General features: G+C 37.9%; 1 protein-coding gene across 3 annotated transcripts in view; it reads left to right on the top strand.

The window, feature by feature from the left end:
* LOC139935967 (coiled-coil domain-containing protein 169-like) overlaps nucleotides 1–19,249 on the top strand; it is a 28,450-nt gene that overhangs the window by 4,226 nt on the left and 4,975 nt on the right. Inside the window, exons 2-7 of one of the 3 annotated variants that reach the window (XM_071930632.1) lie at nucleotides 43–125; nucleotides 1,996–2,150; nucleotides 13,470–13,568; nucleotides 16,693–16,746; nucleotides 16,849–16,896; nucleotides 18,294–18,394. In XM_071930632.1, coding sequence (XP_071786733.1) covers nucleotides 43–125; nucleotides 1,996–2,150; nucleotides 13,470–13,568; nucleotides 16,693–16,746; nucleotides 16,849–16,896; nucleotides 18,294–18,394 — 540 coding nt within the window. Of the gene's footprint in view, nucleotides 1–42; nucleotides 126–1,995; nucleotides 2,151–13,469; nucleotides 13,569–16,692; nucleotides 16,747–16,848; nucleotides 16,897–17,452; nucleotides 17,489–18,293; nucleotides 18,395–19,249 lie in introns of all 3 variants that reach the window. The other 2 variants (XM_071930634.1, XM_071930635.1) reach the window with 2 other exon arrangements.

Raw genomic sequence — 19,249 nt, forward strand, 5'->3', positions numbered from 1 at the left:
TGCATTTTTATTCATAAATTCCAATTTTCTCTTATTTTTTAGTGCAATGCTGGAAAGCTCCGTTGGTGATTTGAAAGTCACGGTTGCTGAAATGGAAAGGAAATATGAGCTTGCAAATGAGGAAGGTGAGTTTACAACTGTCTGTTTTTTTACAGAAATGTTACGACTGTGAGCCTTGAAATACGTGTGAAAAGAATATGGTGATGAAGCAATGTCAGTTTTAGACGAGGGGGGAAACCCCGAAATAGGGAAACCAACGCAATATCGGGTAGGGACTGAAAAACTATGTGCACATGCATGACTCTAGTTTAGAATGGGAATTGAACTGGGGTCCAGTCGGAAGTGAGAGGCAGGGAAGAAACCCCTGTACACCAAGCCAGCCTGAATGCCCCGAGTGTGCTTGAACACACTGCAGGCCTCCTCGAACTTCACTCTTGAAGGGGCACAGCAATTTCCCTCTGGTGAGGGGGCACTTCTACAGTATGAGGAAAATTTAAGTTTGTGTTTGAACTTTGCAAAGGGCACCACAGCAAAAGCACAGGGCATCACGGCAATTGATGTGGGTGCCAATGGGTATTTTGAGGCCTGACACAAATTAACCTTGTAAAAAGGGCACCACAGCAAAAGCACAGGGCATCACGGCAATTGATGTGGGTGCCGTTGAATATTTTGAGGCCTGACACAAAATAAAACTTGTAAGTCTGCTGCCACCTAGGGTCCTCATAAGTCCCCCATTTATATCAATGCTATCAAACCGAAAGTGGAGGGGGTCACAATCTGTGTATTGAAAACCAGTATTAAGGGATAATTAAGGGCACATGACTAAAGTTATCAGGCTTGAAATTTCATCTTGGAGAGGGCAAGGCCATTTGCATTTTGCAAAGGTCACTTCCATTGGAAAATCTTAAAGACTATGGGAAACTTTGAAGGGTTACCAAAGCCACCTCTATAAGGCCAAGAAAAGGGCAACGGAGGCCATGGGCTCCTTGACCATCGTGTAATATATTTCAGGTCTGGTCTCTCCATGGTATACTCTCTGCAAAATGTTGAAAGGAATTTTGAAAGTTGAAACTACTTCTTCTCATTCAAAGGATTAAGAACAGACGGCAAGTTTCTAAATAATTTGTACAAAATTTCATGAACATTTGTCAGTAATTTCACTTCATGATACGCTCACATAAAACACACAGAAATAAACGTTGTAATCCTCAAGTAAAAATGTTCTACCACCACACAATATCTGTGTGTCTTATTGGATTCTCAGCTACCACCTGTGCCCAATTTTATTTCCCTGCTTAGCATTGAATTTTATGCTTATGGCTTATACAACAATTGCCTTTACAGGGCACAGAACAGCAAAAGTCCGGGCTCTATTTACAAGATTCCTGAAAGTGAAGTTTTCCTTCTATATCAATTTACTGAATTTTTATACATTGTTATCTTTTCCATTAATCCCCAAAGTTGTTTGCACAATGCTATGAGCATATTTGAAGATCACATTTCTCAAACAAATATTTAATTTGTTTAAAGGTGTATGACACTATTGGTAATTGTCAAAGACCAGTCTTCTCACTTGTGTACATGTATCTCAACATATGCATAAAATAACAAACCTGTGAAAATTTGAGCTTAACTGGTCCTCGAAGCTGCAAGATAACTATGAAAGAAAAAAACACCTTTGTCACACGAAGTTGTGTGCTTTCAGATGCTTGATTTCGAGACCTCAAATTCTAAATCTGAGGTCTCAAAATCAAATTTGTGGAAAATTGAGGGAGCCATTTCTCACACTGTTTTATACTATTAACCTCTCCCCATTACTTGTTACCAATTAAGGTTTTATGCTGATAATTATTTTGAGTATTTACCCATAGTGTCCACTGCCTTTAATTCAAACTGACTACACCCAGGAGGGAAGGGAGTGGAGGGGGAGGGGTATGATTGTGCCCACAGGTGCTGAGAAGTAAAAATGTATAATTTGGTTATTTCCGATATCAGATAACGAGTGGAAGACACGGTGTGAGACCCAAGAGGAGCTCAATCAACTTCTTCAGAAGCAGATTGAGTTTATGACGGAGCGGCTAGACCAGTCTCGAGACAGCGGCAAAGACGGCTTTGAGAGCGATATACGATCCTACGATGAACTCTCCGAGGTCAGTGTCATTTTTAAAAATAATCAGTGGGGACATTTTGTTGTTTAAAGGCACTGGACACGTTTGTATTGTCAAAGACCAGTATGCTCATTTGTTGTATCCCCCATGCATAAAATAACACCTGTGGAAATTTGAACTTAATTGGTCATCAAAAGTTGTGATAAAATAATGGGGAAAAAAGACACACTTGTTGCACAAACTTGCATGCCTTCATGCCTGATGAGAAAGGCTTCAGTCCTGTGAAGTCTTTTGCAGATTTTTAAAATATTCTAGTGAGAAATTACTTTTTTTCTCGAAAACTACGTTACCTGAGAGGGAGTTGTTTCTCACAATGTTTCATATCTGTCATTATCAACAGCTCTCAGTTGCTTGTTACCACGTAAATTTGCTAAAATATTTTGAGTGACTACCAAATGGTTCCAGTGCCTTTAATAATAATAAGAAGAGGAAGAAGAAAAGGGTAGCGACCGACCAGGTCAAGATCCTCCGGGACTTAAACATTAAGACTGATCATGTTACAGAACAATAGGCATCCGGACGTTGTATTAGGCTGAGATAAGATGAAAAAGATATGTTATCTAAATGGTGGCATTAAAAGAGGTGTCGGCATTTTTGTTGTTAGTGGGGACGTTTTGTTTTTAAATAATAATTAGGATATGAAAGTTGTTGAGACCGATCAGGTTCAAGATCCTACGGGACTTAAACATTTTAGACTGATCATGTTTCAGAACATAGGCGACCAGATGTTGTAATTAGTCTGAGGTAAGATGAAGAAGATATGTTGTCTAATTGGTAGCATTGAAAGAGGTGTCAGCATTTTTATAATTTGTGGGGACATTTTTTTCTTAAATTATAATACTATTATATAGTAAGAAGAAGAAAGTTTTAGAGACAGACCACGTCAAGATCCTCTGGGACGTTAACATTAAGACTGATCATGTTACAGGGGACAGAACAAAGGCGTCCCGAGGTTGTATGTAAACTGAGATAAAATGAGGAACAGGTGTTATCTTATAGACATAGCTTGCGGGTTGATATACATGTAAGGGTAGCTTCGAAAGAGGTGTCAGCATTTTAATGATTAGTGGAGACATTTTGTTCTTAAATAATAAAATTAGTACAAAGAAGAAATTGGAGAGACAGACCAGGTCAAGACCCTCTGGGGCTTTAACATAAAGACTGATTATGTTACAGGGGACAGAACAGGCGTCCCAAGGTTGTAAGTAAACTGAGATAAAATGAGGAACATGTGCTATCTTAGAGACATATCTTGCGGGTTGATATAAGAGTAGCTTCAAAAGAGGGGTCAGCATTTTAATAATTAGTGGAGACATTTTGTTCTTAAATAATAAAATTAGTAAAAAGAAGATATTTGTAGAGACAGACCAGGTCAAGACCCTCTGGGAATTGGAAATTTAGACTGATCATGTAACAGAACATGTAACAGAACATAGGCGTCCGGGACCTAGCTGTGCCAGGTGACATAACGGTAGCTTCGAAAGAGTTAGAAAAGATCCCCAAGTACCAAGCCATAGTCAGTGAACTTTGTAAGATTTAGCTGGTGAAAGTGATAGTAAATTGTAGTCTCCGTGGTGGTTGGAGCACTTGGTACCATTCTGAAATCTCTGGAGAATCATTTAGATGAAGTAGGGACAATTCGTAGTGTAAGGGGCTTTTGGGAACACAAGGGTCTTGAGAAAGACCCTTAAGGTCTAAGGCTATGGGAAGTAGCCTAAGGTGAGAAGTTACTGGCACAAAGGAAAATGTGATCCTTCTTTCGCATGCTGTGATGAGATGAAATGATATAATGAAGCATTTACAATGCAATAGTGACTTTAAATGCCACGCCTGATTAATGCTTTCACAAAAATAAATTTAAATCAGCAACTACCATTTGAAGAATTAAAGGACACACAAAAAGAGCTATATATTGCAGACTAAACATAGCAGTTAAAGTAATAATAATATTGGCTGTTATATTTATATGGCGCAATTTCAAAGAACGGTCATTGCGCTACTAAGTAAATTATTAATCTTTGGATCTCAGCTCCCTTGGTATACAGCTTGTGCAGCCAAAGTAGCACACTTCATCTTTTTTAAAAAGTATTACATTCATAGCATCAGGGTATAATTTTGTGCCATTTACTTCTACTGAATTCTTCACTGAGTGCAGTATTCTGTGGTACGCAGCTCTAAGACACGTGGCCTGATTGTAGTTCTTTATTTTTAGAGTAAAAAGGAAGCACTTGTTAAGTTGTCAAACTAAGAGACTCATTGTTACTGTTTACAAGGCTTTAGAAAAATAAACAAACAGGTTTACCACATGACCCAATTTTATAAATCTGTTGAACAAACAAAACATTTCAAAAAAAAAAAACTTTGCAAAAATTTACCCAGCACAACCAAATTATGCTATTAAGGATAAGGTTACCAGCCAAAATACTATGTAATGTGCAATCTGGATCCAACTTATTTTGCTAAGCAGAACATTTTTGAGCAACTATGAAATTGGACCCAGAATACATAGTACCAGGCAGTACTTTATAATAACAAACACGGATTTAAAAAAATCCACCAGATTTTTATATCTTCTGAGGAGAAATTTATGTATGGGAGAGAGGTTTCAGTTGTACATTCAGGAGGTTTTGACGTTTGCTTTTTAAGTAAGGATAGGGATGAGCCACGGCATTCTGATTTTTTTCTTAATTTTTTCCCTCAAGTTTGGCGGAAGTCAGTGACTTGCAGAGGAACTCACTGTGATGTTTTTTTTTCAACCTCTCTGCCAATATGGTTTCTGAGTCTTCTTTGTATAATTTGCGTAATTTTATCAACTTGGGAATTATGTCCAAGCCCGAGAGCCAAACCCACTATTTGCATGGCTGGCCAGAATTGGTTTTGACAATCAAGTGTTTGAGTTGTCGGAAATTGGCTGTTTTTCAAATTAATGTCAGACCTTTGTTTGGAAAGGGGTGTTGACAATCGACATTCATCAATCTCTACTAATGAGGTCATTTCAGGTTGGTAGGGAATTTTTTTCCCCCCATTGTGTGCACTCACGATAACAGAAATAGGCGGTCACCCAGGCTACCACAGCAGAAAGAGTAAGATAGCCTGGTGCGGCCTAAATAGCAGCGCGCAAAGAGCACTGTGTTACATGCTAGTCAGTTTCTGTTTGATTACAGTGGGTAATGTGATTGACATGGATGTCAATATACGCATCCTTGCTGCAATGCTACGTGTTGTTTAGTTTGTACCGCAAGTGTTAGGGGGGATATTAAGAAAAAAAGGGAACAAGTTGGAGGCGTTTTGGGCAATTGGGCGGGGATGGTAAGCAACTCTTCTCAGTGCTTAAGCAGCTTGCAGCATTAGAGTCCAGCTTTCTTCAGAAGACAATTGGAACATTGAGTGGAAACCAACGGTTCTTTTCAGAACCATCCCAACTCATTTGAAGATTGTCATTACATGCATTACCGTAAACCTTTCCATAACGTATTTCCACCATGGTAAGTTTCAAATCATTGCCCATCCTGGCAAAATGAAACGATCCTCTCCTTTTACAATATTGTACATGTATTGTATACCCCATATTTATTGTGTAATTTGTTTGGCCTGTTTTTGAATACTAAATTTCATTTGATAAAGGCAGGCCGTATTGCCCAGCCTTCTAAATTACATTGATTCGAGCATAGAAGCACAGAATGAATTCGAGCAAATAACTCTGTTGATCAATCAAATTTGATTTTCTTTCAAACGAAGTCTAATAATCAAGACATGCTTCCCACAAAAATGTTAGTGATGGTTGTAGGAATGACATCATTCTGGAAAAAAAAACTTTTTAAGTGAAACGGCTCAATAAAGTTAGCGTTTCGGTAACAGGTGTATTTAATGGACGTGCACGCTTGCTAGAATTTCACACAACGATGTATTCATTACATGGTCTGGGACAGTACACGGTTAGACTGAGAAATTGGCGCTCAGTTAGAAGTACTTTTCAAAGAAAAAATTGGAAGCTGGATATCTTAGTAGCCTGTGGCACTACCTGTTGAAAGATTAGTCTGAAGAAAGATGTACCGTGGGAATCTTCCCAGGCTACTCTGGGCTTGAAAGTCCTGTAATTTTGGCACTGGGACTTTAAACTAAAAAAAAAACTGTATTAAAAAAAACTTGACTATGGAGGATAGCATGTTATGTTTGCTGAAGTCGCAAGGGCGTAAAGAACTTTGAAATTACACTCAAGTTACACTTCTGTAAATTGCGCTCGCAAGTTTGTGACTGTACAAACTCAAGTAAATGTATATGTGTGCGCCAGGTGCAAAAATATGTTGGTTTAAGCTTTTAGCTCTGAGCTTGTCAAAATACTTTTGGTGAAGTAAAGACTGATGAGCCACATGGTGCAATGGATTGTTTTTTTGTAATCTGAGATCTGTTGGATTGAATCTAAAGGTAGATGCATGATTGTATTATCACCATTTAGTGCAATGCGTTAGTTATACTGTACATCGCACTGGTGACAATGATTAATTTCAAATATCAAGTAATAAACCATGAGGGAAACTAACTGGCGGGTACATTGGGTTGAACTAAAAAAAAAATTCACAATGTATGAAGTCAGTTTCCCTTGTTACTTGATAGTTAAAATAAAAAGTTGTTTCAGAAATATTATTTAATTTCAGAGGAAAATGTTTTGCAGTACCTTTGGGGATTACAGTGTGTAAACCTATTTGGTAAAGAGCACTGGAGAGCTGTTGGTATTATAAAACATTTTTAGAAACGACCCTCTTTGAAGTAATAGTTTAGAGAAATAGGTAATAATATTCACCCCCCCCCCCAAATTTGAATCTGAGAAAGGCTTCACTCTCAAGCGTCTGAAAACACACATTTCTGGCGACATCATGGATGTTTTTTCTTTCAAAATTTACTTACTACATGTACTTTGACGACCAATTGAGCCCAATTTCACAGATTTGTTGTTTTACGCATGTTGGATACACCAAGTGAAGATACTGGTCTTTGACAATATTACCAAAAGTATACCCTGCCTTCAATGTTTTACCGAAATGTAAAGCTTCACTCATTTTTTTCTTCAAGATTTCATTCTCGTAGTTTGATATTTGGACGTCTTGAAGTGTTTATTGCTTTTCGTATTTTCTTAGGCTGAGCAAACCATCTCCTAAGCTGTCTCGTCTTCGGCAAATTTCCGCTCAAAAACATGAGACTCTCTTGTTTCTACATGTACCACGCAGTGAAACGGCTGTATCAGTCCCTATTGATTAGGAACACCACAAAAATATCCAAGGTAATAAAACAGCGGGGAATGTCACGCATCACGGGCCAGAGGAGCGGGCTAGTTATTTGTACAGACAAGGATGAAGGGTTGTCATGGTAACGTATCGGATGCATTTAACCAACAGGGGGGATATTGTGTGTCGTTTTTCATGGTTCTTGTTTCAGGCCTCAAATTAATCCACAGCACCCCGTATCAATTGCCCTTGTGCATTTGTGCTTTTACTTGGTGCCCTTTACAAAGTTCCGGTACAAATTTAAATTTTCCTCATAAAAGTGCCCATAATCCTAGAGGATTTTTAAAACTGCCTTGCCCCTTCAAGAGCGAAGTTCAAGGCCTGTTGGTTCTGGTTGAACGGAGAGAAACCTTTCCCTTGTAAAATATTTTCCACATTTTGAAAGAGTACAGTCTCTGGTTGAAATGGCTTATCTCAGAATTACTCCTCCACCCCCACATTTTTTTTTTTTTTTTTTTTTTTTTTTAATACACGTAATGGATTTGACCTTTTCTATGCAGGTATACATTTTTTATGAACCCAGTTTTTATCCTTGCTTCACTATTGCGAAATGTATTTTTTTAAAGAAAAGTTTGTGAACTGGGGGTTGGCAATTAAACACTGAATAAGGGAACCAATGTGTGGTTAAGAAGTTTTCAACTAGTGGTTTAATCCCAACGAGGCCTGGTTCTTGATAATTTTACCGAGATGAAGTTGAGGTAAATTATAAAGAACCAGGCCTCGGCGGGTTTAAACCACTAAAGTTGAAAACCGATTCAACACACTTTGATTCCCATTCATATACCTTTTCGGTCAAAAACATCATCACTTTTTGGTCAAATAGTAAAATAAATGCAAAAATTATAATTGTTAAATGATTTCTTTCAACACAACACCCCTCCAGCTATGAAATGGTAAAGCCCTCCGCCACCCTCGGGTAAACAACTCCTTATAAGGGAATTTTGTGCGCGCCGCGCGTACTGCCTGATGTGGCACAACTGTTTCAGCCGTTGCTCTCGACCAATAGGAATGAAGAAACTGTCTTATAAGAACAGGTGCAAGGTCGCTTGTCACGCCTATGAATTAACACTTTTTACCGGTCATTACTAAAGGTTTATACACACCCACGTGACGCGCTCTCCACCAATAGGAATAGCGAAACTGTCTGAGGTATTTATGAATGGCTCTTTATAGTTCATTTGTTGAATTACTAATTAATTGCTGGGTTTATAGGCATAGATGTCACTAGAATACATGTACATGTATAAGGGGTACCTGCTGCCAAAACATAGGATTCAAACTGCCTCTAGCTACCGGGCAACCTCAGTAGTCTAGTTGGTAAGACACTGCTCTAGAAGTGCAAGGGTCATGGGCTCAAATCCCACCCGGTGACCCGAGTAACATGCCTGTGATATTTTCTCACAGGACTCGGGGAAAGTACTGAGTATACAGTGCTAACACACATCGGTGTATGGGTAAATAACAAAATTAATAGAATACATGTAGGCGATAAAGCCGAGAGCTCAAAAGAAGGTTCATGCTGCCTGCTGTACATTATTTCATTTTTCTTTTTTTACAACTTTGGGCTTTAGAAAAGCATTAATGTTTTAAATGGAGTGATACGAAGGGTATTTTAAAAGTATAGTCTAATTGATTCAAATGATATCCTTTGAAATTATGTGTTTTTTTTGGTTGAGTTTCATGACAGAAAACAGTCCGTTTTTTTTGTAAAACCAAATTGGCACTTGAATGTTTCGCTGGTTCTACTTAAAGCCATTGGACCCTTTCGGTACAGAAAAGAAAGAAAAAATATTCACAGATTTACAAATAATTTACAGGGTTTACAGAAGGTAATGGTGAAAGACTTCTCTTGAAATATTAGTCCATGAAATGCTTTACTTTTTGAGAAAACGGTAAAACAATATAAATTCTAGTTAACGAGAATTACGGATTTGTTATAAACACATGTCATGACACGGCGAAACGCGCGAAAACAGGAGTGGGTTTTCCCGTTATTTTTTCCCAACTCCAATGTCCGATTGAGCCTAAATTTCCACAGTATTGTTATTTTATATATAAGTTGTGATACACGAAGTGTGGGACTTGGACAATACTGTTTACCGAAAGTGTATAATGGCTTTAAGGAGGCAAGTTTAAACAAAATTTAAACACTACTCGCTATTTACAACACACGGTATGTACTATGTAGTTGTTTTTGTGCATGAATAACTCTTGAAAGGATAAAGAGGAATTCCTAGGAGTAAAAATTTTGCGAAATTTGAAGGCAATGGACCTGTTTTGAAAGATGGTTGCTGGATGACTATTAATGGATAATTGGATAATTGATGGCTGATTGCGACAACAATGGTGCAGTTCACTGCTCATGCGCTTGAAAAAGCGTGTACAGTTTGTAAATTGACTCTATCAGTCAGGAAATGTAGGTGGTCACCAGGATGACTATTTCTGCTATGTTTCGAGAAATTTGAAGGCAATGGGCCTGTTTTCAAGGATGGTTGCTGGATGACTATTATAATGGGTAATTGGATAATTGGTGGCTGATTGCCTCAACAATGGTACGGCTCACTGCTCATGCCCTTGATAAAGCGTGCATGTTTGTAGACTCTATCAGTTAGGAAGTGAAGGTGGATAGTCAAGATGACTGATACACGACTGATTTCCTTGGCACTCATGAGTGATACGGTTCGCTGGTCATCCCCTTGACAAAGCGTGTACAGTTTGGTAGTGGACTTAATCAATCAGGAAATGGAGGTTGTCATTAGCGCCCAATTTCATGGCTCTGCTTCCTCAAGCATAGATTCTTTGCTTAATACGGGAAGCAGGGAACTCTGCGTTTGCGTCAAGCTTATTTCCCCGGTACTCGGGGAATTTGGGTTTGTGCGCAAGTGACTCCACGTTACCAGGCATTTTCCGCTTACACATAGGGCAGATATTCAGAGCTTTGCCCTTGGATGCGGAGAATGTTTATCAGAAGCGCAGAATATGGCATTAACAAAACAGAGCCATAATTGGGCCTATAGGATGACTATTTATTGGTGATTACATCATGGTTGATTGCCTCACTCGTCAGTGAGATGGTTTGTTGCTCGTGCCCTTGGTGAAGCGTATAACATTTTGTTGTTTTAACTCCATTAAACTCTATCAGTCAGGACATGGTCAGGATGACTATTTATGGGTGATATTACATCATGGACGATTGCCCCGCTCATTAGTGGTATGGTTTGTTGCTCATGCCCTTGGTGAAGCATATTTGGTGTTTTGACTCTATTAAACTCTATCAGTCAGGACATGGTCAAGAGTATTGGTGATTACATCATGGTCAATTGCCTCAATCATCAGTGAGATGGTCTATTGCTCATGCCCTTGGTGAAGCGTATTTGGTGTTTTGACTCTATTAAACTCTATCAGTCAGGACATGGTCAAGAGTATGGGTGATTACATCATGGTCGATGGGGCCACTCATTGGTATGGTCTATTGCTCATCCCCTTGGTGAAGCACATTTGGTGTTTTGACTCTATTAAACTCTATCAGTCAGGACATGGTCAAGAGTATTGGTGATACATCATGGTCGATGGGGCCACTCAGTGGTATGGTCTATTGCTCATCCCCTTGGTGAAGCGTATTTGGTGTTTTGACTCTATTAAATTCTATCAGTCAGGACATGGTCAAGAGTATTGGTGATTACATCATGGTTGATTGCCTCACTCATCAGTGAGATGGTTTGTTGCTCGTGCCCTTGGTGAAGCGTATTTGGTGTTTTGACTCTATTTAACTCTATCAGTCAGGACATGGTCAAGAGCATTGGTGATTACATCATGGTCGATTGCCTCAATTATCAGTGAGATGGTTTGTTGCTCGTGCCCTTGGTGAAGCGTACAATTGGTGTTGGACTCTATCAATCAGTCAGGTTTAACCAATCGAGGTGTGTCGTCATGCTCAAAGAAGGCCTGATGCTTAGGCATGATTTTCTTTCCACCTAAGTCTGATATCTGATGTTTTTTGCCCTCAGAAAAATCAGCAGAATGGAGTCATGCACTATTAAAACTAAACGTGTGACTTGGCTGGGAGGGATGTGGCTAGGGCATTTTCTTATGAGGATGGAAGCCAAGTTATTGACTGCGTTACCCATGGGTTTATGGAAGCTATTTGCCGACCTGCGGATAAATTTGCACACCTCAAAATGAAGTTGAATGTACATTGTAGGTTTCAATTGAGAGGCAAATGCATGAAGGCTGTTTTTTTTGCCAAAAAAATCATGTGAAAACCTTTAAGCTATAAACAAGTTTTCACGACCAAACTTATTGTAGCATTTTGGAGTTTTGGTTTTGCTTTGTGCCTCGAGGAACTTCAAGAAAATTGATGTGGTTTGTAGGATGCAAACTCTGTTTGAATATTTAGGAATGGAAGTAGTGTGAATAGAACAGACTTAGTGCAATGTACACATGCATCTCTCATACAACTTTGAGAAATTTTAATCTTTAAAGACAGTGGACACTATTGCTAATTGTCAAAGACCAGTTTTCTCACTTGGTGTATCTCAACATATGCATAAAATAACAAACCTGCGAGATAAACATGAAAGAAAAAACACCCTTGTCACACAAAGTTGTGTGTGTTTAGAATAATTATTTTGAGTAATTACCAATAGTGTCCACTGCCTTTAAGTAGAGCGTCTTTAAGTTTTGATTATTATCGTTATTATTATAATGTACTCCATTATCCAATTGTTACGGCAAAAAAGCTAGCCTAAGTCAGATTTGTGACCCTTGAGAGGTGGCATTATGGCAAATTGCTCTTGAAGATACATGTAGAGGTTGCACTATCCTGTGGTGTCACAGAGGTTTGCCTAAGGTGGGAATTATTATCGGAATTTTCTCAACACTTGGAAAGCCTATACTTTGTTTGAATCAAAACAAAGCAAAATGTCAAAAAGCACAATGGAGCATTCAGTTTTGCTCAGGTAAATGGCCCTAAGTGTTCTGCACAAAGGTACACAACCCATAAATGAACGCCTGGCATGCTCACTAGGGAAACATTGTTTGAACCTAAAGCCAACTTACAAAATGTTGCAGTGTGATTGCTCAAATCAGGGTGTTTATTTGTTATTTGTGTCACCCTTCAAAGCAGGACGAGATTTCAAAACCCCAAAATAGCTTCTTCAAAATAGCCAAAGATCTCAAATCATTCATGGATGATGATGATGACTTTTTATCTGGGAGCATCAACAAAACAACTGCCTCCTACCCATAGTCGGTCTGTAGTAGACCTCTGTATTTTGTACAGGTACATGTGTACTTTCATGGTTAAGGTGTCACATGTTTGTTTAGATGATCTTCCCATCAAGGTAACTCGGCAAACTCCCACAAGGGGATATAAACACCAAGCTGGCAACAACCAATCTCTTTCATGCAAACATTGGTTTAACGTCTATGATTATGAATAATTGCACAAATCAAGAAATTGTGATTCAGTAACTAGACAACAATATTTAATCTAGTCATTGTGAAATCAGCGGTTAGCTGGGGATTCAAACCCACAACCTTGTGATTGCAAGTCCTGCAGTCTAAACACTTGACCACAGTGAAACCTGACTTCCTGCTTCTTCTCACCCATACGTTTGCTTTGCTTTTTTGATGTAGAAAAAAATACATGTAGCCATCTCTTCAGTAAAGATGTTCATTTTACCAATTCCAATATGGATGAGTTTTCAGTTTGATCAAGCCACTAGTGTGTTGGTGAAATGTCAATAAAAAATTTGCGAGTTTATGCTATATTTTTTATCCATTTGTGGTAAAATTAACATCTTTACTGAAGTGCCTGGTGCATGTTTCCCTCCATCCTGAAATCTGGACTGTTTTAAGACAAATATCAACTCTTACCTTCAGTTCCCCTGAGTTATTTTCATCTTAAATATTTTCTTCTTGTAGCCCCTAACCAAGAGTGGCTTTTTAGCCTTGTTTGGGTCAAACTTTCATGATAAATTAATAATAATGAAATGTCTGTGTTGATGTTACTTTACAGGGAAGCTTGAGGAAGTTGTTGAAGCAGATTGAACGTGAGAAGCAGAGTATGGAGAGTCAGTTACGAGACTTTGAGTGGAGACTGGACCAGGAGTCTAAGGTACATTGTAATCCCACCTTCTAACCACTATGCACACATTTTCAGTTGATACACTAATAATTTTTCCAGACACACCGCAAATTTCCCAGCACAGTCTCTGGACACTCCTTTGTTTTGTACAAATTATACTTTTTAACACTATAAAAACACTGTGTTTTTCAATTGAATAACACTTATCATTGTGTAATATCTAAAACTGAAACATACTATGTTCAAATGTTGACTTGTAGTCTTTCAATTATATTTTGATATTAAGTTTACTTACCACCCGCAAAGCCTTGTCTTGATTGTCCAAAATAAATCAGTTAAATTTTGTTAAGCTGTGAGATATATAACTACTTACTTGGCCAACTATATAGTACAAAACGTCAGTCAGTCAAATTTGTTTCTTGGGGAGGGTGGGGGGTACCATGGCGGGGACTTGAGTTTGAGTCAATTTGACTTGAATTTATTCTATGATATAAACTTCATCAAGAAAAATGGCAATCTAATACAATCGTGGAAGCAATAGGAAATGAGTAGCTAAACAAACAGTTGGAAATGGACCAACAGAACCAGGGTTTGTAGTTGGAAAGGTCAAAATATTATAACAAAGGCAGTGGACACTATTGGTAATTACTCAAAATAATTATTAACATAAAACCTTATTTGGTAACAAGTAATTGGGAGAGGTTGATAGTATAAAACATTGTGAGAAAAAAGTATTCTGAAGTGACGTAGTTTTCGAGAAAGAAGTAATTGTCCACGAATTTGATTTCAAGACCTCAGAATTATATTTTGGGGTCTCGAAATCAAGCATCTGATGAAAGCACACAACGTGTGACAAGGGTGTTTTTTCTTTCATAGTTATCTCGCCACTTTGACGACCAATTGAGCTGAAATTTTCACAGATTTGTTATTTTATGGGTATGTTGAGATACACCAAGTGAGAAAACTGGTCTTTGACAACTACCAATAGTGTCCAATGTCTTTAAATGCATGCTAAACTCTGTCGGGAAGTTGTTCTCATTTTGACTTTGATCTATTATAAACAAACAAATTCTAGTCTAGTTCAGTTTGAGCTACAAGCCCTGTAGCCTTGTAGACTCCCCACCCCCCCCCAAGTTTGAGCCCTGATATGATTTTAACCGTATAGGCAATTTAAGACTAGCAATCAAGCCAGCGTTTCTTTGCCAGGCAAGATTGTTGGTGCTTTAGAATGCATGAGGCTGTTGGTTCGATTCTTCAATGTGCCTATGGATATTTTTCCATGTAGTGTACAGTATTTTTCTGTGAAAAATTTAATACAGTTATCAGTTTGACATTTAAACTTAGCTGTGAAATTTTGACAGGTTTTTGATAGCTTTCCAAATTACCGTCGGATAATTCAGGCAGCTGTAGTGATTCTTGCTTCTATCCACTGAATTTACTACCCATTTGATGTTTTTTCTTCTTTGTGCAATAATCTTGGAATTCTTGTGCAATCTTCCCATATTCATCCTCTTGACATTTGAGATGTATGTTCTCCACTCACCAGAGGGCAAAACCGTACGTTTTGTCAGATGAATTGCCGTGATTGAATTCCGTCAAATTTATGAGCGCTGTTGATACATGAATCCTCCCAACTATTTCCCCCTCTAAAATAATCCACGCCTGTTGCCTCTAGCTAGTTTCTGAATGATAGAAGGACACGGTAACGTCTCTTCCATGGGACTTCTTGTATCTTGTCAGCCTGTAGTCTAATGCATCCAGGCCTCCTGGCTAGGTATTATGCGGGCAATAGAAATATTGAGATGCGAAGTGAGGGGGGGATTCCTTCCACTGTAACATCTCAGTAGATTTGAAGAGCTCCTTAGGAGGGAGGTCGGTGTACTGATGAGGTGCGTCAGTGAGACAATCTCTGATAAATCTCTCTGCAAGCCTTTTTCATTTTAAATTCCTGTGCCTTAAGGGGACATGTACTGTTCAATATGTTTACCATTAGTGCATCATTAATCTGGTGTGTTGAATTTGTTTCATCGTGACTGTAAGATTTATTAAAGAAGTTTTACAGGATTGGTGCTGTAGCTGTTTTGTAAGAACAACCATGGCATTACCAATCTGTGAAAATTTGTTCTAAATCTGTTGTGTAAGTCAGGAGAAAAAAAAAAGTGAAAAACTATTCAAAATTTTCAGCAGGTACACTGTAGGTAGACACATTGTCCTGAGTTTTTTGCAGTAATTTTCAGTTATTTCCCCTCTTTATGGAATCATACTCAAGAAAACTGTACCTGGAAACCTATTAGAAAATGACTGCAAAAGACGATGTTTGTAAATGCCATTTTGGTTAAAAGGCGTAATAAAGTAGGAAACTCTGTAAAAACTTGTTTTGTACAATGTCTGAGCTCTGTATGTGTGGTGCATTTTTATGAGACAATTTTGGGATATGCATTTGTGCGCGTAGTAATGCATCCTCGTATCCATGGGCTAATGGCGCGGCAAGATCAACCACCTGGGGAATAAGGTTGTGCGCTAACTCGCACAAATGCTACCTGAAAACAGCTCCAATAGGAGTAGTGAAACTTTCTGGGGGTATTTATGAAATCATTTATGAATATTTATTGTGCCCAATATCCACCCAATAAGGTGTTCAAAGTGCATGAAAAGAAAGAAAGCATCAACATAGAAAGGAGAAGCAGACACGAGGGAAGAGGGAACTTTAAGATGAAGGGAAATAAAAGAAAGAAAAGTACCGAAAAGCTGTTTGAAACAAATGACTTTTAAGTCTGTCTTTAAAATGTGTCCACTGTGCAACTATCCCAAAGCTTCTTGAAGGGTTTATCAAAAGTTGGAAAAGTCATCATTTCAACATACCTCAAGCGCATGGTTTCAGACATTTTTCAGTCACCCAAGAACAGCGGAAGAAAAAGGCACGGCATCGGTCGTAAGGAGGTGAATTTTTCCAGGGGCAAGTCTGACCAGTAAGATAACAGAGCATCGACCAGACCTAATTTTGAGGCCTAAATGTATCGGTACCTGAAACCCGATTTCAAAATGGATATCGGGTACTCGAGAGAAAATTACCCGAAAACGCACAGCCCTAAAAAGCACATGGTATCATGGTGGCGTGGCTTATTTTAATGGAAATATATTTGTTTTTTCTCAGGCGTATCACAAGGCACATGATGAGAGACGTAACCTTCAAACAGAACTGATTCAGGTAATAACTTCTCATTTAACTTTTCCCTCCAAATACCATATTTCTTTATTGAAGTGTCATTTTCTTTATATGTGCAACATCTTAAATATTGTTTTTCTTTAGAAAATAGAATTAGCTGCTGCAAGTGCTAAACAACCAAAAGGACCTACGGTATTTATATGCAAAGTTTTGTTTAATGACCTGATGCTTCAACCCTAGCAGAGTCTTTCTCGAAGGCTAGTTGTATGCTCTGTAATGTGTGTGATTTGAAGTTTACTTTTCGGCCTTTGAAAAAGACTCTGCAAGGTTGAAATGTCAGGCCACTTACTTATTGTTGCATTATTTTCAGTAAAGATGTTTATTTTACCAGTAACAATATGGATGGAAACAAAATGGAGAACAAACTCCATTATTTTTAATTTCTTTTTTAAATCATACTTTTTTTTGTATGGCTAAACTTTTAATTTTGTATTAAGTTTTTGTGATTGCTAATGTGATTTTAAAGTTATTTCTATAATCATTTATTTATTTCTATGCTTATTTGTGTTCCCCTGTGTTATTTATTCATTTATTTATTCATTTATTTATTTATGAACCTACTTTTTCTGAGAGTTCTGTTATAATGTTTATATACAATTAATTGTTTTCTTGAATTTATTATATTAAAATTATTTAATTGTTTACACCTATTTATTTAAATCGTTGTTGTTTTTGTTTTGTCTTTCAGGGGCAGGGTTACTTTGTTAAATTAAAAAGATTGAATGTATGTAATTGTTTACTTTTATTTGTTTGAATTCTTGTTGCTGTTGCTGTTGCTATTTCTGTTGCTGTTGCTGTTGCTGTTGTTGTTGTTGTTGTTGTTGTTGTTGTTGTGGTTGTTGTTGTTGTTGTTGTTGTTGTGGTTGTGGTTGTTGTTGTTTTTGTTGTTGTTGCTGTTGCTGTTGCTGTTGTTGTTGTTGTTGTTGCTGTTGCTGTTGCTGTTGTTGTTGCTGTTGCTGTTGCTGTTGCTGTTGTTGTTGCTGTTGCTGTTGTTGTTGCTGCTGCTGCTGCTGTTGCTGTTCGCTGTTCGCTGTTCATTGTTGTTCGTTCATTGTTGTTCGTTCATTGTTGTTCGTTCATTGTTGTTCGTTCATTGTTGTTCGTTCATTGTTGTTCGTTGTTGTTCGTTGCTGTTGCTGTTGCTGTTGTTGTTGCTGTTGCTGTTGCTGTTGTTGTTGCTGTTGTTGTTGCTGTTGTTGTTGCTGCTGCTGCTGCTGCTGTTCGCTGTTCGCTGTTCGCTGTTCGCTGTTCGTTGTTGTTCGTTGTTGTTCGTTCGTTGTTGTGCGTTGTTGTGCGTTGTTGTTCGTTGTTGTTCGTTGTTGTTGTTGTTGTTTTTGTTGTTTTTCTTGTTGTTGTTGTTGTTGTTTTTCTTGTTGTTGTTGTTTTTCTTGTTGTTGTTGTTGTTGTTGTTTTTCTTGTTGTTGTTGTTGTTGTTGTTGTTGTTGTTGTTGTTGTTCGTTGTTCGTTGTTGTTCGTTGTTGTTGTTCATTTTTATCATTATATATTTACCTTTGTTACTGTGGTAACAGGCCAAAATGAAACTTGAAGAGCTGAAGTTTACAAACCCCAACGGTCCACAGAAGAAATTTACCAATACCACCCCACGAGGGACACGCAGGGCTGAAGAAAAGTAAGTTGGCCAAGAATTGATAAAAGTTGGATTAGTGTTCATGAAAAATCAATGGATTAGAATTTAAATTTTTTAATTTACTTTCAAACCACAATTACTGCTGTGGATTGATTTAAATATAAATTATCACAGTGCTTGAATTTGTTTACATTTTGATTGATTGATTGGTTATTATTATTATTTATTTATTTATTTATTTATTTATTGGATTTTTTTGGGGGGTGGGGGTCGTAGCTCAGCATTTTGACTAGATCAGAAACTGTTCTCAATAACACCGTTACATAATCAAAAAGAGAAAACACATATCCTGTGCATATGCATGTACATATGCATAAACTCATTTGAACAAGCACTCAAGAGAAGACTGATCTCATTTGTCGAATGGTATATTGAGTATAATTGGACACTCAACAGAAGTTGAAGGCACTGGGCACTATTAGTAATTGTCAAAGACCAGTGTTCTCACTAAGTATATCCCAAATATGCAAAAAATAACAAATCTGTGATAATTTGGACTGAATTGGTCATCGCACTTGCAAAAGAATAATGAAAGAAAACTCCAAACACCCTTGATGCAGAAATTCCTGTGCTCTCATATGCCTAATAAAAGGCTTCAGGCCTGAAGTCTTTCCAAATCTAAGTGAGAAATTACCTCTTTCTCAGAAACTACCATACTTCAGAGGGTGCCGTTTCGCAACATTTTTTATACTATCAAAAACTCTCCATTGCTTACCAAAACTGAGTAATTATCAATAGTGTCCAACGCCTGTCAACTTAATCACTGTACGAGCCAAGAACCCCGTTGAGAGAAGTAAAGGAAGGAAATTTCAGTTTTAAATGTGGGAGGAAAAACCC

This window comes from Asterias amurensis, chromosome 4 (assembly GCF_032118995.1).
Source record: "Asterias amurensis chromosome 4, ASM3211899v1".
Classification (NCBI taxonomy): domain Eukaryota; kingdom Metazoa; phylum Echinodermata; class Asteroidea; order Forcipulatida; family Asteriidae; genus Asterias; species Asterias amurensis.